Here is a 24,316-nt window from a genome sequence, read left to right as displayed (position 1 = left end):
TTAATATTTGACTATTTCTCCAGACAATCAGAAATTATAACCATTTAAGAGAAACCATACTAATGTCTAAAGCTATGAAAATAAGATAAGGCTTTAACAGAAAATCTATGTAGTCATCCTATTGCAGTATGACTACTTGTCAGCTGAGAAATGCTGTCTCTTCTGTATTTCTTAACTGACCCTTACACAGAGTGAGGAAACTTCTGGCTGTCTGAAGTTTTAAAAAATGGCGTAAATACGAGAATTTCAACATTTGTTTGATGTAGGCAGTTGACTCAAACAAACTTCTGGACTTACAGGAAGAAGCCCTTGCTTTTTCCTTAGTTGATACATGATTTGTTGTGCTCCATCTCAAAATGCCTTGTGAAGATCTGGAAGGCTGCAAAAATCATTTGATATTTGACAGTGCTGAAGGCAAGTAGGAGAAATATTTCTTGACTGAATCTAAAATGCAGAGTGTTTCTATTTTGTTGTAACAAAATACTGCTACAGTTCATTCTCCTGAAATTCTTAAGGAAATCGAAAAATCAAAATGGGTGAAGTGCAAATGGCAAGGCCACATATATGGGAATCAGTAGCCAGAACTTTCTGAATCAGAAAGGGCTCAAAAAAATAGAAGGACTGGAGTATAATAATATTTCCTGTGAGTGTGAGCAGGAACTAGGAATATACTATGGCTCTGAAGATCTCATACCAGTCACATCAGAGGAAGTATCTAGAGCAAAAGTAGTGAAATTTAAGTGCTGGTACATAAAGCAGTAGTGACTCCACATTCGGAACACTCTGCATCATTGTTCTGATCACTAAACTTTAAGAAGGATATGATCTGTTTGGAATAGGTAAAGAGAAGGTCTATCTGTAAAAACAGTCAGATAGAGTTTCTGTCATAGTTCAGGAGACTAAAAGATCTTAGATTGTTTATCCTTGCTGGTTAAAGACAAGTAAGGTTATTGTAGGAGAGTGCTGAAGAATGTCTGCCCAAGAGCAAAGGATTATAACCTAGTTTATGACTATTTAGAAGCTGTAAATTAGAACAAAAATTTCTTACACAGGATTAATGAATTTGTCCAGTAGCTTTCAGATGGGAGTACCCATTATAATATAACCCTCCATGTAAGCTGATTTTACACTTTCATCTTCCCTTTTGGAAAAATAAGCTCCAGAATTATTTTGGTACACAAAGCTGATGGATCATTTTAGGTATTTACAAATAAACACGTTTTACCAACAACATTTCCCTAAACAATAGTCATAAGGTCAATTCATAAGGTTTATGAATTGCTACTGTACTCATGAAAACCCATGCAAAGTCAGATATCATGGGTAGGATCCATTTAATTCTATGGCATTTTTTTTTTAAACTAAACCACAAACCCACTATAACAAAAGTAAAAACAAGTGAACCAAAATAATCCTGAAACCCAAAAAGTCTGTAGCAGAATGAACTGCATCCGTAAATCTCACAGCTGCTCATCTAGGCGTGTAATATAGCACTACTGAGGCAACATTTGCCTTCAGAAGAGCTTGGGAAGGAAAACAAATGTATCAGACCTGCAGGCATATACTCAGGCCAGCAAGCTAGAGTGAAGAAGACCAACTAGCTGACTGTGCATAAGTACTTCTCCTAAAACTCAACAGAACAGAAAAATCAATATGCAAAATAGAAGGCCATGAGCTTGGAAGACCAATAGGACTAAAAGCTAAAAGGACTGCTTGGAACACGAAGTTGATCTGCTGGAAATGACTGTGAAAGCTGGTCACAGGATGTATATGGACCATTTGCATCCTGTGAGCACAATAAACTTCGGGAAATGTGTTCCTAATAGAAACAGAGACAAGCTGGTGCTAAGGCTCTGCTTCATCTGGAATCCCCTTATGGCTGAAGTATCTCTAGTTAGAAAAGACAAACCAAAACTAGAGTGCAGAAAAAGGCTGTGATGATGACAGGAATGTGAAGCCTCTCTTACTGGAGAAAGACTGAAAATTTTGTCTCATTTAGTTTGATAGAATGCTGTCTGGAAAGGGAAATGGTTGACCTCTTATAGATAAATAGGTGCTAAACATCAGTGGGAAATGAGTCATTTAGACCCATGTGATCTGACATCTACAAAGGCAGCGTCCACAGCTGAAGGAGCAGGAAAGGACACCCTCAGCTCTTCTGCTTCCCGCTCCCCATAAGGGCACCACAAAGTGACATGGGGATAGAGCCATCATTATTTCTGGTTATTATTTCTGGTTTATTCTATTGCATGGAAAAGAACCAACAGTAGAGAGACAGAGTTTCAGTCATTGCTGTGAAGGCTGGCCCTGTAGTTCTGAACACTGCCGAAGAGCAACAACATGCTTCCTGCTGCTCTTCAGTTCAAGCAGACAGTTCAGCTAGTGTCAGACCCTGGTGCGATTTAAAGTAACCTTGTCACAAATTATCAAACCCCATTACCACTTTCCGAGGTTCTAAAAGCTTGAAGCCACAGCTCTAATGATGCCAAGTCTGACAAACCAACACTTATGATCAAAAGCTGGTTCTTAATGGCTGGAAAGTTTGAGGGCTTCCAGCTCTGATGATCGACTTGTTAATGAACTAGTTTGTATTATACATCTTCTCTATTAGATAATGCTGATCTGTTTTGGTTTTTTCTCTTTCCCCTTTTTAGTTTTTGTTCTTTCTTTTGGTCCTTCTTAGTCTGTAATTCTGCTTCACTTTGACTGTTCAAGACTTCGTGTTTCTCCAAACAAGTTACCACACAGTGCACAAGTATTTATAGTGTGTCATATTTTGTTAGAAACCTCTTCTATGTTATTCAGTTCAGAGAGCAAAATAACTACAGGAGTTATATTTGACACATATTTCAGAGCAGCAGAATAGGATAAATTTCTGGTTGTCTGAGCACTGAGTCTTTTAAGTCAAGAAACTGGTTCAGGGTGTTATACTTCTCAGAGGAACAATGAGTTTCTACAGCCCTTAACAGCTATTCTTATCAGTTTCTCTGTTGTAAATTCCCTTTTCCCTCATTAAAAAAAAAAAAAAAAGACTTGGGGGAGACAAAGATCACAGCCAACGTTGCTTGGAACACCTTTTATTAATTAACAGTTATTATTGGTAGACCCAAGCTGTTATTACTAAAAGCAGATGGCTATTCACAAAACACATTCTCTTGCTCCCCTCGTGCAGTTGACGTACTCGTTCATAGCTACCTGATCGGAGCAGCAGTGGCAAAGCCAAGCACAGCAGGACACTCAGCACCAAAAGGGTGTATTGACACACTGGTGGCTTCTAGGCAGGTGTTCATAAAGTCCCTCAGGAGCCCTTAGTTTCATCAGGTATATCCACAACCCTGCAGCCTTTGTTGGAAACAGCAGCCCTTGCTCTGCAGTGGTTCGGGTTACTCTGCATGTTGTAGGTGCCAGTGTGTGCTGGTGGTGTAGATTTGGCAGGCTGTTGGTGTTCAGGGCTGACCAGGTATTGCAGCTCCAGCAGAACTCCCGGGCTCCAGAGTTTATCAGTTCTTGGGAGGTTTTTGCATAGTACCTCTCAGCACATACTCTCTTTCTCCTTGCCTAGCAGTTTTCTGATAGCTTTGTCTCCAACAACAACAATCAGTACCTATCGGATCCATTCATATAAACTCCCAGAAAAGGTCACTTAGAGCCATGCACTGAATTTCTGTCTCTTGCTGTATTCTTCAACACTCTTTAAATTAGAATTTGTGTTTTGCAAGAATAGTGTGGGTTACTAGGTAACATTCTTAGTAAACCTATAAGCGAATTTTACTTCCCTGAACCACGTGAATCAGAGAAGTACATAGCAGAGGGTGTGTCTATGCCAATGACACTATAAAAGGGTGAGCTGCCTCCTGTGTTTGAGTAATGAAGGCTACAGCTTCTCATTGGTTTCCATCCACCCAGTCAAAAGGGCCATTCATTCCCTTACTTAAAGACAGACTTGATCACAAAAAAAGTCTCCAGTGACCAAGAGTTGTTTACACCTATTTTACAAGGCTGGGACAGAAAGTAAGCAAAGAAAGCAATTCACAGGTAGGTAAGAATGCCAGGTAGAGAGAACTGAGCTACCCTCTAAAAAAATAAATGTTTTATCAAATCAGTCATGCCAGCAAAGAAAGTCAGGAAAGACAAAAAAACCATAGAGAATTATCAATACAAGCCGAAGAAAGTACTATTACAGAGTACTATCTTGCAAAATGCCTGAGAATGAGACAGGACATGAAACTGCCTTTTGCAGACTGTTTGGAAGAGGAACAAGTGAAGACCAAAATGAGCTGCTCCTCCAGGGCTGGGCTGGCCTCCCCTGTGAGCCACAAAGACAGGCAGCAGTGCAAAGGGAGACGGGCAGCGTGTGCTGGGGCTGGACCCCCTGTGTGTCTGGTTCCTGTGCTCCAGTACTCGACGTATGAGACTGCGGACAAGGATGAGGAAATTTCAGAGCAGCACATTTCTCCATTGCATATTGTCTGGACTGTCAAAAGATACTCTGAACTTACGAAACTCCTGGCAGGCATCACCATCGGCAAGGCAGGGGCACACCAAAGAAAGAAGTCAATTGCCTCCTCTCTCGAGAACAGGGATACTAAACTGCCGTGGTTTAACCCGGCAGCTGGCAACTAGGACCATGCAGCGGTTCATTCGCTCCTCCCTGCACCAGTGGGATGGGGAGGAGAACGGACAAAAAAGTAAAACTCGTGGATAGAGATAAAGACAGTTTAACAAGACAACAAAGGGAATAATAATAAGAAGAACAGAATATACAAAACAAGCAATACACAATTCAATTTTTTCTCACCACCTGATGACACCTGCAGAGCCAGTCTCTGCGCAGTGATGGCGGAACTTGCACATTTCATGGAACTCATGGGAATAAAACAAACTCATGGAAAAAGAAACAAACTCATGGAAAAAAAGACTGAACTCAGGGAAGAGTGTTTAACTCCCAGAAAAGAGAGAGTTCCTGGACCCCTGGCCAACCCTCATTTATAAATTGAGCATGGCATCTATGGTACGGAATATTTCCATTGGCCAGCTTGGTCTAGATGTCTGGCTCCTGTACTCATTAGCTAAATATGACAAAATGAAAAAAGTCCTTGATTTCTTAGCAAAAAACCAAAACCTTCAGTGTTATCAGTATTCTTCTCATACTGAATCCAAAACACAGCAGCTACTGGGGGGAAAATTAACTCTATCCCAGCCAAAATGAGGACATAACCAGCCATAAGAAGGACTGTACATAGGAGTGTCACCTTCATGTGTGAAGAAAGTGGAAACTCTTGCTGTACACTGGCAAGGCAAGGCAAGGCAAGGACTATCCCATGTGCAAGGCTCTGGCCAAGCCGACACTATGGTCTAAAGGTACAATAAAAGCCCTTGTAATTCCATGCAGTGCCTAGGGCATGGCTTGCAGGTTTTAGGCAGCAAAGCATGAAGGGGAAGGTCAGGAGACAGCAACTGTCTCTCGCCCAGTGGGAGAGAGCACCCCGTCAGTCAAGAGTTTTGTCTGAACAAAAGTGACACCCACCACTGCCCCAGCTGAAAAAAGTCTGCCAGTCTACTGATTGTAGCTGGCCCCGGGATCGCCTGGTCTCCACAGTTTCTCATACCTAGACAGACAAGACCTCATGATCTGCAGTCCCACTCCAGTTGCTGTACCCAGACCTACATATATGCATGCACAGACACCCTATGGATCCCTCTAGTATCTGGCCTTAGATGTTTAATCTATTCAGTAACTGGCTCCTGTATCACCTGGTCTCCTGCTTACACACACAAAAACAACAGATTTCTCCATTAGTTGGTCCAGACCTACCGACCTTCCCAGTAGCTGACCAGACTCTCCAGAAGCTGGTTTGGACCTCTTGGTTCCTCCAGTATCTGACCCTGTATATTCTCCAACATCCGGTCCAGACTTACAGCCACTCCAATACCTGGCTGTCAAATCTCTTATCCTTCTTGATGGCTCGTCCAGGTTGAATTTTGTTAGTGACTACACACAGACACGCACACACCCACATCCACACAACAGGCACACGCTCCAGCTTCCCCAGTTGCTGTCACCTCAGACTCATGGCCCCTTTTGACCTATGGGCCCCTCAGCAGTGGCCAGCACTCAGACCTCCATGCACACACGTGCACACAGAATGGAGAGCCCCTCATCCAGGATAACAGTCAGGAACAAGAGTTTAATAAGAACACAGGAGAGACTGCGGTGACCAGGCGCAAGGCACGGGCAGATAAGTGTACTGACCAGCAACCTATTTACAAGTGACCAGCCCTTTTTATCCCATTTTCCCTCTCTTTTTCCATTATTATTCCTCTCTAAAGTACGTTAATTCCACCTTCCCCTAAATATCCTGGAAAATCTCTCAGTCTCAGAACGTTCTTCCAATTTTCCCATGACTCCCATGCCCCTAGGCAGTCTGTCAGTCTCTCCTGTTGACTGACCTGGTGGGCCTCAATCTCCAACAATAGGGGTGGTCACTGCCCTGTGGAAACCCTGGTGGAGGGAGCTGGTGGCTCTGCTCAGGTTAAAGCATGTTAAAGTGGGATGTACAAATGGAGAAGGCTCTCGCCTTCTCTGAGCGGAAGGGATCTTCAGGATGTTGTTGAGAATTAGAAGGTAAGAAGCAGAATCAAGCAGAAGGAGCAAAATCAGCTAAATGCAGCCAAAACAGAAATGATAAAGATGACCAGTTCATCTAGACAGTTCCTGGCAGCACAAGCATAAGAAGTGATGCCAGATTGTAGGAAGTGATTAGTTTTATTCTACTTGTAGAAAGATGATTAATGCATGTCTCTGTCACTGAGAACAGAAATCCAGTCCAAGCTGAAAAAGTTGTCAGCAGATGGCAGAACTTGTGGCTTATGGTGACATGGTAATTGCAAGGGCCTGCAGACTGAGGTACAACGATCATATCCCGTTGATGCTAGGTACATGCAATTGATGCATTGAAAGCCAAGGGAAAAACCACATCTGGATAGCATGTCCTATGCAGGAAAGGACCTTTTGCTTTCTTACCAAATTTACTAGCATGCTGGGGACAATGGAAAAGATATACAATGTCTCTGGGAAGGAGAGAGTAGAGGGGAAGTGCATGGAGAAATCAAGAGAACAATCAACCCTTATTATCACCACTATACGGATATCTCCAGTGAAAGCAGACAAGTCTGTGAAGGTGAACACCAAAACCAGCAGAATTTGTGCAACGGAGAAACAGGGAAATCCAGTTTTCGGGAAGAAATCAGGAAGAATTACGTGACATTGGTTTGGGAGCAGCCTAAGAAACCCTTTTCCTTGCTGCCTCCCTAGGCTGCAGACATGGTGAACTCTCAGCCCTGGAGCTGTGCTGCCTCTTCCAAGAGTGGTTCTTTGGGGCTGCGTTTGTGTTTGAAATACCCCGATGACAACTGCTAGGGCTGCAGGTGTACGTATTCTGCTGACTGTGCCCTGCCCTGAGGTTAAACTAACCAACCAAGGCATAAGAAACTACTGCTGTGGCATGAGAAATTGCCCAGCATGGCAAGTAACAGTGTGAGGGGCTGACAAAAGTTACAGACAGCACCATGCAGCATGGCCGGATTTCTCACCTGGTTAAGAGGCAGCCTATGTGAGAAATCATTGCACGTCACAGATAATTGGAAGGAGGTACTGGTGGCAAGAACTTTGAAAGATCAGCCATAGCTAGATTATTTAAGTAATAACATATAGGGCCAAAATTACCTAGAGAACAGTATCATAAATCTCAAATTAGGTATCAGAGGTAGTAAAACTGTGATCAGTGAGAAAAAGGGGGCAGGTTGTTTATGTGGGAGAATATTGCAGTGGAGGGACAAGGAATGGGATAATAAAGTATGCAAATAACGATCTGGGCTGTCCAAGAGTACATACTGGGAATACCTGCCCTTGATTACCACAACCTAATCAGGACCATAAAGCAAACATAATGCTCTGACCACATCAGAAACAGCTTCTTCGGTCAGGAAGATCTGGAGAGAGCAGAATGCTTTCAGTGGTCAGCAGGGGAACACCTGAGACAGATGGATTAAGCATACCATTATCACCGTACTGATGCCTGTTGCAGGCCTGATGATATTGCCGTCCTCCTCATCACTTCCTAAAAACAACCATAAAAAGGTGGACATCCTAGAAAGACTGCATTCTAGATGAGACAAAAATGGCCTGGTGTAAACAGAACTAAGAGTGTGCTCAAGCAGATGCCTAGGAAGAAGGGTTGCAATGCTGCTTCCCTGTATGTGTTTCTGAAATCATGTTTCTACAAGACTCTTTTCACTGAAGGTGTTCTTGCATGAGAATGATTCCCGAGGAGCACCTCATTCACAGAAAACACTGAATAGGCAAGATTCTCCCATGATGCAGTGTACACCACACCATTTTTTTTCCATGACGCTGTCAGCTACTGGATTGGGTCAGGAGTTCTCAAGTGGTTAAACTAGCTTTCTAACTGAGCCCTGAATGTGCTTGCAGTAAACTATTTTCTGGCAAGGGTCTTCCTAAGAGCCAGCTGCACAGTCTTTCTTGTTCAGATTTTAATCTACAGAGTTTAACAAGGCAGTCATTACAGTACAAGTAACAGAAAGAAAAGTGTCTTCATCCAAGATAGATCTGGATTTGGGCTTCACATATATCATGGAAGCACATTCAAAGTGCACAGCAACAACAACAAGATGAGAAAAGCACTTAGGAAAAGTTTTCTGCTTCTCTTCAATAGAGGGAATTTTCTTTATGATGTAGCCATAAGAAATCAGCATCGATAGTAATGAGACAAATGTAAGCAACATGCTAAGACTGAACATAAAAATTTCAGCTCCATTGCTGTTCATGCAAGCCACATCACAAGTGCCATGTCACAAAAGAAGACGTTAATCTTACAGTCATAGAAACTTAGATTAATTATCTCAGAGACAGTACAACTCAAATCAGCGCTGAAAAGGCCACCAGATGAGTGCAGGCTTTGGGGTCCATGAGAGGGTTTGACGACTTACGTATTGCAAAGCAGCAATTATAACCCATTCGTACTAGCAGGAAAAAAACTGAGTGTGAAGAACCAATGAAGAAAAACGTCTGTACAAGACAAGCAATAAATTATATGGTCCTTATTTCTTTTAAGAAATTTGCCAGCATACTAGGGACAATGACAAATAACAGATCTATGAAAATGAAGGAAGGGAAAAAAGAAATAAATGGGACAGTAGAGTCAATCCTTACCATTACCATAATGTTGACATTACTGGCAAGTGTAAGCAAGTATATGATGGAAAACACTAGGAAGAGCACAAGCTGGGCATCCAGAAAACTGTTAAAATTGAGCAGGATTAATTCTGTTGCGACAATTTTATTTCCTTTTTTCATTTTTGTAAAAAAATTCTTCTGGAAAGAATGATCATAAGACAAAGGAATGAAGTATGGTATCACAGCTTCACCCATTAGAAAAGCTGATCTTTTCCCAGATACACTGTTGTACCTTGAAACGCTAAAAGGACTGAAAATATTTCATGCTTTCAAACAGTCCTTTGTATGAGAATAATTCTAAAAGTAATAATAATAAGTCATTGCAGGTTCTTACGTGCTGCCCAACTAAGACTACAGAGGAGTTTAAGATGTGTGTCTAATAACCTTGTGACATGAAGGTCTATACACAAAACTAAAAATGAGGAAGTTTCCATGAAAATAAAAGGAAATAAGAACAAAACTGACGCTGATATATTCTGGAAAGGAAATGTATTGTTCCCTTAAACCAAATGTTTGTTTTTAAACATTCTTCCTCCCTGGGCCAAGCGCTGGGAAAGCCTCTGCCACGGAAAACGGGAGCGGAGCTGCGAAGCAAAGCTGCTCCCTGAGCTCATCCACTCGGGGCAGGGCCAGTGCAGATGATGTCACAAGCAGAGCGGTGAGGTCACAGAGGAGGTCCTTCCCTATTGGTCCACACCACCCAAGTAGAGCGCGTGCTCCCGCTGCCCAGGACCAAAGAGCCCCAGTCCACGCAGGAGAGAGCCGGAGCCGGAGCCCTGCTTCCGAGGGGCTCGGCCACAGCAGGGTCGGCCGTAGGCAGGGCTTGGCCGGGCCGGCGGGGATGAGCTCAGGCAACCCCAGCCCAGCGACAGGAGCCACCGGACAGGGCCAGCAAGGAGGGCCAGGACAGGTGGGCACAGACAGGCGCGGCGCAGAGACACCGGAGAGAGCTGCGAGTGGCATGTCGGGAGCAGAGGAGGTCTGCACGGTGCCCGAGCAGGAGATGGAGACCGAAGAGACGGGCTCCGGGGGCCCCTCCGAAGGCAGCGAAGCAAAGCCCAGGAAGAGCCGCTGCTCCCGCTCCTCCCGGGCCGGGCTGCTCTTCCCCGTCAGCCGCGTGGACCGGCAGCTGCGCAGCGGCCGCTTTGCGGAGCGCGTTGGAGCCCAGGCCCCCGTCTTCCTGGCTGCGGTGCTGCAGTGGGTGACGCGCCAGGCCATGGACGTGGCCGGCAGGGCTTCCAAGAGGAGCAAGCAGCAGTGCATTTCTCCATCGCACTTGCAGACGGCCGTGCGGGAGAGCTCCGCGCTCAAGCGGCTCCTACGAGGCGGCGTGCACTGGCGCCGCGGCGGGACTGTCCGCCGCAGCCAGCGCGTGGGCTCACCCTCCAGAAAGAGGACGACCACCAGTAAGAAGAGACGCCCCAAGCACAGGGCTGCGCCTGCCCGTGCCTTTCCTGCTGTGAAGTGAGAAGGGAGCAGAAGCTCTTGCCCCACACCACCCGGGCAAGGCACGCCCTGCTACACGGGCAAGGCACTGTGCTCTACAGGTGCAATAAAAGCTTTTGCAGTGCCATGCGGGACGCGGGGCCTTTTGTGCTGCGTGTTGGCCTGGCGTCTCCTGGCTGGACAAGGGCACACAGCTGGATGAGGGGGGAGGCTGTAGAGCAGCCCTGGCTGAGCAGGAGGGCAGGAACCTGCCTGGAGGGCAACTGGCCCTGACGGGCAGCTCCTGCCTCCAGCTCAGGTTTGCATGTGGTCTGACAGTAGTTTAGGGGGGAAGCAGGGATCACTGTCCCCCAGACTGTAAGGGAGGGTGAGGGGGAATGTTTCTGGAAGAGCAGAGCGTCCTGGAGCTTTCTCTTGCGCCGACCCAAGGGGGAGTACGGGAGAGACAGCCAGTGCCCCACAGTCCAGCTGCGTTTGCCCTTCCTGGGTGGGGAGGGCACGAAAGCTCTTGAGCTCATCGCAGCCCGAACCCCAACTCCCACAGCTGTCTGCCCATGCAGAGCCCGACGGCCCGTGTTTTCCACACCTTGCTTTGCATGGCTGTCTGAGAGCACGCAGGTTCTGGATCCAACCTGAGCAGTCTGCTCACCTTTCTGCCCAGCTGGAGACAGGCCCTCCTCTGGGATCTTCCCATGGGGCATCTACCCACTCGGGACCCTGGGAAGGCAGCAAAAGTGCTTTCTGGCCGTGACCGGTATTCAATGTCCCCCACTTTTCCTCTTGATTTCCACACTGCAAGATGGTCTGCTGGATGTGAAGTATGTATCCTACAGGTCTCGGCAGAAGTCAGTTTCCCCTGGATCTCCATGGGACGAGAGGGAAGAGAAAGGAAGAGCACATGTGTCACAGGGAAGTGTGTTGTCTGGTTTCCGTAGGAAAATGCATTCCAACGAAAACTGTTAAAAAGAAGTGACCCAGCTCGTTGCAGGATTTCACAGAAAGTCAGGACATGACACGCTTTGGCTCAAGGAATGGTTAAAACACACTCTTCTTTCAATCTTGTCCTACCCGTACATTCCAGAGGTGGTTTCCAGTGGAGACAAGGGGAGAGACACATCCGTCCCTCACTGTCTTTAAGCTTGTTTCAGGCACAACAAGTACCATACCAACACATCCCTAAGACACCGGGGAAATTGTCTCTGTGGCACCACCAGCTTCTTGTTGCTGATGTAAATGCTGCTACTATGGGGAATTTATAAAAGAAGCAGGTATTCCTGACTGAAAATAATCAGTGCTGCAGATGCAACAAAGTCACCTGCTGCAATACTAGGAGATATAAAAAATTTACTCAAAAAAAGGGTCAATTAAAGGATAAAAAAGGCACTCCACACCTGGACATCTGAAAACAAGCCAAGGATAACCAGTGCTTTTGCTCTCTCCTTCCCTGGTCTTGAGGTGTGCGGCACAAGATAACCTGGCATGAGAAAGGCCTGCGGAATAATGTATCCTGAAGTTTGATCCTCAAGTCTGAGGTGTCTTAAACAACTGCACTACAACTTGTCTTTAAAAAAGGAATTTTCAAATTTTTCAAGGGCGAGGATCTCTCTGGCCACTTCTTTCCAACAAGGGTTTTCTTTCTCGTTTTCTTTACAACCATATTCTGCACTTGATTAATGGCAAGGTATGTTTTCTAGCTATGGGGCAAGACTGGAGTGGAGGAGGGGAGAACAGAAGCTGACTGTGAAACATTCAAAGTCCAGGCCTTGCCACTGCCTACAGCCTCTCTGCTAATGGCCCCGTTGGCGGAGTGACTTCCAGTCCTCTCTGCAAGTTTGTCCTTGTCCTTCATAACATGAGAAAAACCGTGCTCTTTCTCCAGCATGGGGGTGATTGCAGGAAGTAGGCGACTCCGTGGGGCACTGCCAGAGAAACCTTAGCAGCGGGACTGGCCAGCAAACAGGGGAGGTGAGTGCGGACAAGCTTGGGCAGAGCAGAGGCACTCAGACGGGGCACCTTCAGACCGGCTGTAAATGGCATCAGGCATTTTCAGAGCCTTCCAGGCACATGAATGGAGAGAAAACAGATGCAAAGGAAGGAAGGAAATGAGTGCTGAGAGGGAAGAGGGTCAGCAGTGGCACATGGCTGGTCATTCAATGTTTTAGACAGAAGAGGATCCTGGATCCTATAGTGAGAATGATCATGGCCAACATGGGAAAGTGGGAGAGGACAAAGTCCCATATCTGCTGGGACAGGGCACAGGAAGAGCCAGAGTTAGTGGCCAGGAAGAGCCCTCTTGGTTACGCCTTTCATGCATCAAGAGAAGAAATGGGGCAGTTTTGATCTTTCCAAAGGCAGGTGGGAGTCACAGCAAAAACTTGGAGCCTTCTTCCCCCACCACATCTGCCATGCCTGCATCCCCATGCCAGCAGCAGCCGTGCCCAGAGACCTTCAGGCTGTGGCAGAAGGGCAGAGCTGCAGACCAAATGTTACTGGTTACTCATGGCCAAGGAAGGCAGAGAAGCAGAGCTCGTCATCTGTCCTTGTCTTCGAGGAGGAACTGCCTGTTGTTGTGTTGGCTTTGCTCACAGCCCCGGGAGCTTCACCAAGCATTGCCTGGGGGCCCTGCATGGCCAGTCCCTAACACTGTCACCAACAGACGTGTAACTGCTTTGCAAAACAAGAAGCCTTAACTTTTAACAACCCCCACTGTGGCCTGTCTCGCAGCACAACAGCAGCACTGGGAATCACCCGTGCCACTTGCAGCAGCCCCGTCAGACTTGTTATCGTTCAAAGGCTGACACCTTAATGACGCCCCGTGCGGCGCCTCACTGGGCACCATGGGACCCTCTCCTGAGCCGTTTGGGCAGGCAGAGCCTCGGCCCGCAGGCTCCAAGTTCTGACTGGGGCCGTGACTTACCCCAAGTTCTGAGTGGGGTGATGAGGCCTATGTGCTCGGCTCAGGCTCTGGCAGCGCATCGCCTGCACGGCAGGCCAGGCACCACCACCCGCTGCTGTAGCGTTTGTTGTCCGATCGGTGTCAGATAAAAGCTGGGATTTCACCCGTTACCTAGCTCAGATGCAGTTCCCTTGCCAGCCATTTCCTCATGCGTTCTTCCATCCACTCCTCCATCAACTGCTGTTCCCTGGAAGTTCCACTTTCTCCTGATCTTCCATTTCCTTTTGCGCTCTTCAGCTGTGCTTCCCTTGCCGTCTTATGGATGAAGTGATTCACCCACTATAAAATCCTTCCTCTAACTCCAAACCCCAGAAGCTTTCCCCAAGGACCAAACCAGACAGAGATTGCCGCTGAGAAAACCTCATTTGACCGCAGGCAGGTGAAGATGGGAAAAAGCACTTGGTTGCATAGCATAACAAAAGTTACCTGCCATGTGGATGCTTAGCTGCCCTTGTGGACCTGGCCTTTGTGGAACTGTGAAAGACGAAGCTCCTGCAGTCCTGGCCTGCGATGGCAATCACGCCCTGTGATTTGAAGGAAGGTCTGCAAAGAAAGGCACCCACATCTTGTGCTCTTGGCTTGGGTGAGCCACAGGGAGTCCAGGGGAACATCACAGTGGGGGGAGAACACGCTCACATTCTCTGGCCAAAGGGTGACATGCTGTCAAAGACTTCGGCTCAGGAGGGCTTAAGATCACAGATAATTTGAAAAGCAAAGTGTATTAAAGAGAAGCTTCCTCATAGTGATGCCTGTCACTTATCCCAATGAGTCGGGGCTAGGTTGTGCAGCAGTCTTTAAAAAGGAATGGGCAAAATCTTGAGGGGTCCTTGGAGCAGCTAGTGAAAGTGTGTGCTCTCCGCAAGTTATTCTCGTCTCAGCAAGTTATTCTGATGTGGTTTGCAATGTGGTTAGAAAGGAGGTGGTTTCAGCAGGACTGCGATTATGTGTGTGCAGGAAGGGAGAACACAAGATTCAAGCAGCACCATTGTCAGATGGGAAAGAGGTACTTGCATGGGCACCGAGTATCTTGGTGTTCACTTCCATTCTTGCTGAGTGTGACTGGGTTGGAAGGCCTTGGAGGAGACAAGTGGAAGCAAGCTTCGGACATGAGCAGTAGAAGACCCAGCCCCTCGAAAGATGCTGGATCCCCATCATTGAGATACATACTGCTCCCTCATGCTCTGCTCTGGGTGTGCGCAGCCAGGCCGGCCACGAGGTAGGATGATGTTTTGCTGTGTGGAGTAGCTAGGGCAGATGCTTTCCCACAGAGGGCAATCAGAGACAGAGCAGCTCCCTGGCTCGACTTAACAACAGCTTTGTGTCTCTCCCACCAAGACAAAGAGAGCAAATCAAAATAGCAAGAGCAAGTCACAGTCACTCTTGTCCTTTTCTCTGGCTGTGCTTCAGCTTTAGGGAGTCTAGCCTACCACCACAGAGTGGAAGGGTGTGAGAGAGCCAGTCTGTTTCCCTGCGCTCAGAGAACTGGTAAACTCCACATGAACAGGCGTTCCTAACTTCACACCAAGCGTCCACGAGGAGAAGAGTCACAAGCCCAGCTGTGCTCTCCAACAGTCTCAGCTTGAATGCAGCATAAATGGATGTGGAGCTAACTTGGGGTCTGAGGGGAACTCTGTGACATAGGACTGATGAAGCTGCAGGAGCTGTGTTCTTTGAGGAGAGGCCATCACCAGCTGGGCTGAAGGAGACCCATACTAATGACCCTTCTATACTGATAGGCCTTGACAGACAGGACCCAACTCGACCCATGTCTGGGCAACCTGTGGCTCTGGGATCCCACAACATGGGGAAGGGTGAAGGGAAGGAAGTCCTCTCCCCAGGAGCAGCCATGCGGGTTTGGGCTGAAGGGGAGAGGCAAGGGCTGAAGGCAGAGCTGTCGCAGGGCAGGGACGGGGAGCGGAAGGCAGAGGAGAGGAGAGCGCACGGCCTTGTGGCGGATCCTCCCTGGGCCAAGCGCTGGGAAAGCCTCTGCCACGGAAAACGGGAGCGGAGCTGCGAAGCAAAGCTGCTCCCTGAGCTCATCCACTCGGGGCAGGGCCAGTGCAGATGATGTCACAAGCAGAGCGGTGAGGTCACAGAGGAGGTCCTTCCCTATTGGTCCACACCACCCAAGTAGAGCGTGTGCTCCCGCTGCCCAGGACCAAAGAGCCCCAGTCCACGCAGGAGAGAGCCGGAGCCGGAGCCCTGCTTCCGAGGGGCTCGGCCACAGCAGGGTCGGCCGTAGGCAGGGCTTGGCCGGGCCGGCGGGGATGAGCTCAGGCAACCCCAGCCCAGCGACAGGAGCCACCGGACAGGGCCAGCAAGGAGGGCCAGGACAGGCGGGCACGGACAGGCGCGGCGCAGAGACACCGGAGCGAGCTGCGAGTGGCATGTCGGGAGCAGAGGAGGTCTGCACGGTGCCCGAGCAGGAGATGGAGACCGAAGAGACGGGCTCCGGGGGCCCCTCCGAAGGCAGCGAAGCAAAGCCCAGGAAGAGCCACTGCTCCCGCTCCTCCCGGGCCGGGCTGCTCTTCCCCGTCAGCCGCGTGGAACGGCAGCTGCGCAGCGGCCGCTTTGCGGAGCGCGTTGGAGCCCAGGCCCCCGTCTTCCTGGCTGCGGTGCTGCAGTGGGTGACGCGCCAGGCCATGGACGTGGCCGGCAGGGCTTCCAAGAGGAGCAAGCAGCAGTGCATTTCTCCATCGCACTTGCAGACGGCCGTGCGGGAGAGCTCCGCGCTCAAGCGGCTCCTACGAGGCGGCGTGCACTGGCGCCGCGGCGGGACTGTCCCCCGCAGCCAGCGCGTGGGCTCACCCTCCGGAAAGAGGACGACCACCAGTAAGAAGAGACGCCCCAAGCACAGGGCTGCGCCTGCCCGTGCCTTTCCTGCTGTGAAGTGAGAAGGGAGCAGAAGCTCTTGCCCCACACCACCCGGGCAAGGCACGCACTGCTACACGGGCAAGGCACTGTGCTCTACAGGTGCAATAAAAGCTTTTGCAGTGCCATGCGGGACGCGGGGCCTTTTGTGCTGCGTGTTGGCCTGGCGTCTCCTGGCTGGACAAGGGCACACAGCTGGATGAGGGGGGAGGCTGTAGAGCAGCCCTGGCTGAGCAGGAGGGCAGGAACCTGCCTGGAGGGCAACTGGCCCTGACGGGCAGCTCCTGCCTCCAGCTCAGGTTTGCATGTGGTCTGACAGTAGTTTAGGGGGGAAGCAGGGATCACTGTCCCCCAGACTGTAAGGGAGGGTGAGGGGGAATGTTTCTGGAAGAGCAGAGCGTCCTGGAGCTTTCTCTTGCGCCGACCCAAGGGGGAGTACGGGAGAGACAGCCAGTGCCCCACAGTCCAGCTGCGTTTGCCCTTCCTGGGTGGGGAGGGCACGAAAGCTCTTGAGCTCATCGCAGCCCGAACCCCAACTCCCACAGCTGTCTGCCCATGCAGAGCCCGACGGCCCGTGTTTTCCACACCTTGCTTTGCATGGCTGTCTGAGAGCACGCAGGTTCTGGATCCAACCTGAGCAGTCTGCTCACCTTTCTGCCCAGCTGGAGACAGGCCCTCCTCTGGGATCTTCCCATGGGGCATCTACCCACTCGGGACCCTGGGAAGGCAGCAAAAGTGCTTTCTGGCCGTGACCGGTATTCAATGTCCCCCACTTTTCCTCTTGATTTCCACACTGCAAGATGGTCTGCTGGATGTGAAGTATGTATCCTACAGGTCTCGGCAGAAGTCAGTTTCCCCTGGATCTCCATGGGACGAGAGGGAAGAGAAAGGAAGAGCACATGTGTCACAGGGAAGTGTGTTGTCTGGTTTCCATAGGAAAATGCATTCCAACGAAAACTGTTAAAAAAAAGTGACCCAGCTCGTTGCAGGATTTCACAGAAAGTCAGGACATGACACGCTTTGGCTCAAGGAATGGTTAAAACACACTCTTCTTTCAATCTTGTCCTACCCATACATTCCAGAGGTGGTTTCCAGTGGAGACAAGGGGAGAGACACATCCGTCCCTCACTGTCTTTAAGCTTGTTTCAGGCACAACAAGTACCATACCAACACATCCCTAAGACACCGGGGAAATTGTCTCTGTGGCACCACCAGCTTCTTGTTGCTGATGTAAATGCTGCTACTATGGGGAATTTATAAAAGAAGCAGGTATTCCTGACTGAAAATAATCAGTGCTGCAGATGCAACAAAGTCACCTGCTGCAATACTAGGAGATATAAAAAATTTACTCAAAAAAAGGGTCAATTAAAGGATAAAAAAGGCACTCCACACCTGGACATCTGAAAACAAGCCAAGGATAGCCAGTGCTTTTGCTCTCTCCTTCCCTGGTCTTGAGGTGTGCGGCACAAGATAACCTGGCATGAGAAAGGCCTGCGGAATAATGTATCCTGAAGTTTGATCCTCAAGTCTGAGGTGTCTTAAACAACTGCACTACAACTTGTCTTTAAAAAAGGAATTTTCAAATTTTTCAAGGGCGAGGATCTCTCTGGCCACTTCTTTCCAACAAGGGTTTTCTTTCTCGTTTTCTTTACAACCATATTCTGCACTTGATTAATGGCAAGGTATGTTTTCTAGCTATGGGGCAAGACTGGAGTGGAGGAGGGGAGAACAGAAGCTGACTGTGAAACATTCAAAGTCCAGGCCTTGCCACTGCCTACAGCCTCTCTGCTAATGGCCCCGTTGGCGGAGTGACTTCCAGTCCTCTCTGCAAGTTTGTCCTTGTCCTTCATAACATGAGAAGAACCGTGCTCTTTCTCCAGCATGGGGGTGATTGCAGGAAGTAGGCGACTCCGTGGGGCACTGCCAGAGAAACCTTAGCAGTGGGACTGGCCAGCAAACAGGGGAGGTGAGTGCAGACAAGCTTGGGCAGAGCAGAGGCACTCAGACGGGGCACCTTCAGACCGGCTGTAAATGGCATCAGGCATTTTCAGAGCCTTCCAGGCACATGAATGGAGAGAAAACAGATGCAAAGGAAGGAAGGAAATGAGTGCTGAGAGGGAAGAGGGTCAGCAGTGGCACATGGCTGGTCATTCAATGTTTTAGACAGAAGAGGATCCTGGATCCTATAGTGAGAATGATCATGGCCAACATGGGAAAGTGGGAGAGGACAAAGTCCCATATCTGCTGGGACAGGGCACAGGAAGAGCCAGAGTTAGTGGCCAGGAAGAGCCCTCTTGGTTACGCCTTTCATGCATAAAGAGAAGAAATGGGGCAGTTTTGATCTTTCCAAAGGCAGGTGGGAGTCACAGCAAAAACTTGGAGCCTTCTTCCCCCACCACATCTGCCATGCCTGCATCCCCATGCCAGCAGCAGCCGTGCCCAGAGACCTTCAGGCTGTGGCAGAAGGGCAGAGCTGCAGACCAAATGTTACTGGTTACTCATGGCCAAGGAAGGCAGAGAAGCAGAGCTCGTCATCTGTCCTTGTCTTCGAGGAGGAACTGCCTGTTGTTGTGTTGGCTTTGCTCACAGCCCCGGGAGCTTCACCAAGCATTGCCTGGGGGCCCTGCATGGCCAGTCCCTAACACTGTCACCAACAGACGTGTAACTGCTTTGCAAAACAAGAAGCCTTAACTTTTAACAACCCCCACTGTGGCCTGTTTCGCAGCACAACAGCAGCACTGGGAATCACCCGTGCCACTTGCAGCAGCCCCGTCAGACTTGTTATCGTTCAAAGGCTGACACCTTAATGACGCCCCGTGCGGCGCCTCACTGGGCACCATGGGACCCTCTCCTGAGCCGTTTGGGCAGGCAGAGCCTCGGCCCGCAGGCTCCAAGTTCTGACCGGGGCCGTGACTTACCCCAAGTTCTGAGTGGGGTGATGAGGCCTATGTGCTCGGCTCAGGCTCTGGCAGCGCATCGCCTGCACGGCAGGCCAGGCACCACCACCCGCTGCTGTAGCGTTTGTTGTCCGATCGGTGTCAGATAAAAGCTGGGATTTCACCCGTTACCTAGCTCAGATGCAGTTCCCTTGCCAGCCATTTCCTCATGCGTTCTTCCATCCACTCCTCCATCAACTGCTGTTCCCTGGAAGTTCCACTTTCTCCTGATCTTCCATTTCCTTTTGCGCTCTTCAGCTGTGCTTCCCTTGCCGTCTTATGGATGAAGTGATTCACCCACTATAAAATCCTTCCTCTAACTCCAAACCCCAGAAGCTTTCCCCAAGGACCAAACCAGACAGAGATTGCCGCTGAGAAAACCTCATTTGACCGCAGGCAGGTGAAGATGGGAAAAAGCACTTGGTTGCATAGCATAACAAAAGTTACCTGCCATGTGGATGCTTAGCTGCCCTTGTGGACCTGGCCTTTGTGGAACTGTGAAAGACGAAGCTCCTGCAGTCCTGGCCTGCGATGGCAATCACGCCCTGTGATTTGAAGGAAGGTCTGCAAAGAAAGGCACCCACATCTTGTGCTCTTGGCTTGGGTGAGCCACAGGGAGTCCAGGGGAACATGACAGTGGGGGGAGAACACGCTCACATTCTCTGGCCAAAGGGTGACATGCTGTCAAAGACTTCGGCTCAGGAGGGCTTAAGATCACAGATAATTTGAAAAGCAAAGTGTATTAAAGAGAAGCTTCCTCATAGTGATGCCTGTCACTTATCCCAATGAGTCGGGGCTAGGTTGTGCAGCAGTCTTTAAAAAGGAATGGGCAAAATCTTGAGGGGTCCTTGGAGCAGCTAGTGAAAGTGTGTGCTCTCCGCAAGTTATTCTCGTCTCAGCAAGTTATTCTGATGTGGTTTGCAATGTGGTTAGAAAGGAGGTGGTTTCAGCAGGACTGCGATTATGTGTGTGCAGGAAGGGAGAACACAAGATTCAAGCAGCACCATTGTCAGATGGGAAAGAGGTACTTGCATGGGCACCGAGTATCTTGGTGTTCACTTCCATTCTTGCTGAGTGTGACTGGGTTGGAAGGCCTTGGAGGAGACAAGTGGAAGCAAGCTTCGGACATGAGCAGTAGAAGACCCAGCCCCTCGAAAGATGCTGGATCCCCATCATTGAGATACATACTGCTCCCTCATGCTCTGCTCTGGGTGTGCGCAGCCAGGCCGGCCACGAGGTAGGATGATGTTTTGCTGTGTGGAGTAGCTAGGGCAGATGCTTTCCCACAGAGGGCAATCAGAGACAGAGCAGCTCCCTGGCTCGACTTAACAACAGCTTTGTGTCTCTCCCACCAAGACAAAGAGAGCAAATCAAAATAGCAAGAGCAAGTCACAGTCACTCTTGTCCTTTTCTCTGGCTGTGCTTCAGCTTTAGGGAGTCTAGCCTACCACCACAGAGTGGAAGGGTGTGAGAGAGCCAGTCTGTTTCCCTGCGCTCAGAGAACTGGTAAACTCCACATGAACAGGCGTTCCTAACTTCACACCAAGCGTCCACGAGGAGAAGAGTCACAAGCCCAGCTGTGCTCTCCAACAGTCTCAGCTTGAATGCAGCATAAATGGATGTGGAGCTAACTTGGGGTCTGAGGGGAACTCTGTGACATAGGACTGATGAAGCTGCAGGAGCTGTGTTCTTTGAGGAGAGGCCATCACCAGCTGGGCTGAAGGAGACCCATACTAATGACCCTTCTATACTGATAGGCCTTGACAGACAGGACCCAACTCGACCCATGTCTGGGCAACCTGTGGCTCTGGGATCCCACAACATGGGGAAGGGTGAAGGGAAGGAAGTCCTCTCCCCAGGAGCAGCCATGCGGGTTTGGGCTGAAGGGGAGAGGCAAGGGCTGAAGGCAGAGCTGTCGCAGGGCAGGGACGGGGAGCGGAAGGCAGAGGAGAGGAGAGCGCACGGCCTTGTGGCGGATCCTCCCTGGGCCAAGCGCTGGGAAAGCCTCTGCCACGGAAAACGGGAGCGGAGCTGCGAAGCAAAGCTGCTCCCTGAGCTCATCCACTCGGGGCAGGGCCAGTGCAGATGATGTCACAAGCAGAGCGGTGAGGTCACAGAGGAGGTCCTTCCCTATTGGTCCACACCACCCAAGTAGAGCGTGTGCTCCCGCTGCCCAGGACCAAAGAGCCCCAGTCCACGCAGGAGAGAGCCGGAGCCGGAGCCCTGCTTCTGAGGGGCTCGGCCACAGCAGGGTCGGCCGTAGGCAGGGCTTGGCCGGGCCGGCGGGGATGAGCTCAGGCAACCCCAGCCCAGCGACAGGAGCCACCGGACAGGGCCAGCAAGGAGGGCCAGGACAGGCGGGCACGGACAGGCGCGGCGCAGAGACACCGGAGAGAGCTGCGAGTGGCATGTCGGGAGCAGAGGAGGTCTGCACGGTGCCCGAGCAGGAGATGGAGACCGAAGAGACGGGCTCCGGGGGCCCCTCCGAAGGCAGCGAAGCAAAGCCCAGGAAGAGCCGCTGCTCCCGCTCCTCCCGGGCCGGGCTGCTCTTCCCCGTCAGCCGCGTGGAACGGCAGCTGCGCAGCGGCCGCTTTGCGGAGCGCGTTGGAGCCCAGGCCCCCGTCTTCCTGGCTGCGGTGCTGCAGTGGGTGACGCGCCAGGCCATGGACGTGGCCGGCAGGGCTTCCAAGAGGAGCAAGCAGCAGTGCATTTCTCCATCGCACTTGCAGACGGCCGTGCGGGAGAGCTCCGCGCTCAAGCGGCTCCTACGAGGCGGCGTGCACTGGCGCCGCGGCGGGACTGTCCCCCGCAGCCAGCGCGTGGGCTCACCCTCCAGAAAGAGGACGACCACCAGTAAGAAGAGACGCCCCAAGCACAGGGCTGCGCCTGCCCGTGCCTTTCCTGCTGTGAAGTGAGAAGGGAGCAGAAGCTCTTGCCCCACACCACCCGGGCAAGGCACGCGCTGCTACACGGGCAAGGCACTGTGCTCTACAGGTGCAATAAAAGCTTTTGCAGTGCCATGCGGGACGCGGGGCCTTTTGTGCTGCGTGTTGGCCTGGCGTCTCCTGGCTGGACAAGGGCACACAGCTGGATGAGGGGGGAGGCTGTAGAGCAGCCCTGGCTGAGCAGGAGGGCAGGAACCTGCCTGGAAGGCAACTGGCCCTGACGGGCAGCTCCTGCCTCCAGCTCAGGTTTGCATGTGGTCTGACAGTAGTTTAGGGGGGAAGCAGGGATCACTGTCCCCCAGACTGTAAGGGAGGGTGAGGGGGAATGTTTCTGGAAGAGCAGAGCGTCCTGGAGCTTTCTCTTGCGCCGACCCAAGGGGGAGTACGGGAGAGACAGCCAGTGCCCCACAGTCCAGCTGCGTTTGCCCTTCCTGGGTGGGGAGGGCACGAAAGCTCTTGAGCTCATCGCAGCCCGAACCCCAACTCCCACAGCTGTCTGCCCATGCAGAGCCCGACGGCCCGTGTTTTCCACACCTTGCTTTGCACGGCTGTCTGAGAGCACGCAGGTTCTGGATCCAACCTGAGCAGTCTGCTCACCTTTCTGCCCAGCTGGAGACAGGCCCTCCTCTGGGATCTTCCCATGGGGCATCTACCCACTCGGGACCCTGGGAAGGCAGCAAAAGTGCTTTCTGGCCGTGACCGGTATTCAATGTCCCCCACTTTTCCTCTTGATTTCCACACTGCAAGATGGTCTGCTGGATGTGAAGTATGTATCCTACAGGTCTCGGCAGAAGTCAGTTTCCCCTGGATCTCCATGGGACGAGAGGGAAGAGAAAGGAAGAGCACATGTGTCACAGGGAAGTGTGTTGTCTGGTTTCCATAGGAAAATGCATTCCAACGAAAACTGTTAAAAAAAAGTGACCCAGCTCGTTGCAGGATTTCACAGAAAGTCAGGACATGACACGCTTTGGCTCAAGGAATGGTTAAAACACACTCTTCTTTCAATCTTGTCCTACCCACACATTCCAGAGGTGGTTTCCAGTGGAGACAAGGGGAGAGACACATCCGTCCCTCACTGTCTTTAAGCTTGTTTCAGGCACAACAAGTACCATACCAACACATCCCTAAGACACCGGGGAAATTGTCTCTGTGGCACCACCAGCTTCTTGTTGCTGATGTAAATGCTGCTACTATGGGGAATTTATAAAAGAAGCAGGTATTCCTGACTGAAAATAATCAGTGCTGCAGATGCAACAAAGTCACCTGCTGCAATACTAGGAGATATAAAAAATTTACTCAAAAAAAGGGTCAATTAAAGGATAAAAAAGGCACTCCACACCTGGACATCTGAAAACAAGCCAAGGATAGCCAGTGCTTTTGCTCTCTCCTTCCCTGGTCTTGAGGTGTGCGGCACAAGATAACCTGGCATGAGAAAGGCCTGCGGAATAATGTATCCTGAAGTTTGATCCTCAAGTCTGAGGTGTCTTAAACAACTGCACTACAACTTGTCTTTAAAAAAGGAATTTTCAAATTTTTCAAGGGCGAGGATCTCTCTGGCCACTTCTTTCCAACAAGGGTTTTCTTTCTCGTTTTCTTTACAACCATATTCTGCACTTGATTAATGGCAAGGTATGTTTTCTAGCTATGGGGCAAGACTGGAGTGGAGGAGGGGAGAACAGAAGCTGACTGTGAAACATTCAAAGTCCAGGCCTTGCCACTGCCTACAGCCTCTCTGCTAATGGCCCCGTTGGCGGAGTGACTTCCAGTCCTCTCTGCAAGTTTGTCCTTGTCCTTCATAACATGAGAAGAACCGTGCTCTTTCTCCAGCATGGGGGTGATTGCAGGAAGTAGGCGACTCCGTGGGGCACTGCCAGAGAAACCTTAGCAGCGGGACTGGCCAGCAAAC

At 50.2% G+C, this 24,316-nt stretch overlaps 2 protein-coding genes across 2 annotated transcripts; both read left to right on the top strand.

Annotated features, from left to right (window-relative positions):
• The first annotated feature begins 4,209 nt into the window (after window positions 1-4,209).
• On the top strand, window positions 4,210-4,623 carry LOC142361119 (late histone H2A.2.2-like). The gene has a single exon (XM_075418056.1). The coding sequence runs from the start codon at window positions 4,210-4,212 to the stop codon at window positions 4,621-4,623; it is 414 nt and encodes a 137-aa protein (XP_075274171.1).
• Window positions 4,624-10,007: 5,384 nt separating this feature from the next.
• LOC142361102 (histone H2A type 1-like) lies at window positions 10,008-10,724 on the top strand. Its single transcript, XM_075417937.1, has one exon. The coding sequence runs from the start codon at window positions 10,098-10,100 to the stop codon at window positions 10,722-10,724; it is 627 nt and encodes a 208-aa protein (XP_075274052.1). The 5' UTR covers window positions 10,008-10,097.
• Window positions 10,725-24,316: the final 13,592 nt, after the last annotated feature.

This window comes from Opisthocomus hoazin, chromosome 1 (genome assembly GCF_030867145.1).
Source record: "Opisthocomus hoazin isolate bOpiHoa1 chromosome 1, bOpiHoa1.hap1, whole genome shotgun sequence".
Taxonomy (NCBI): domain Eukaryota; kingdom Metazoa; phylum Chordata; class Aves; order Opisthocomiformes; family Opisthocomidae; genus Opisthocomus; species Opisthocomus hoazin.
This window is presented reverse-complemented; position numbering and strand designations above follow the sequence as displayed.

Bases quoted from the DNA above. Each gene is read 5' to 3' on its own strand.
- LOC142361102 (XM_075417937.1), top strand. From the start codon at position 10,098: ATGAGCTCAGGCAACCCCAGCCCAGCGACAGGAGCCACCGGACAGGGC.
- LOC142361119 (XM_075418056.1), top strand. From the start codon at position 4,210: ATGAGACAGGACATGAAACTGCCTTTTGCAGACTGTTTGGAAGAGGAA.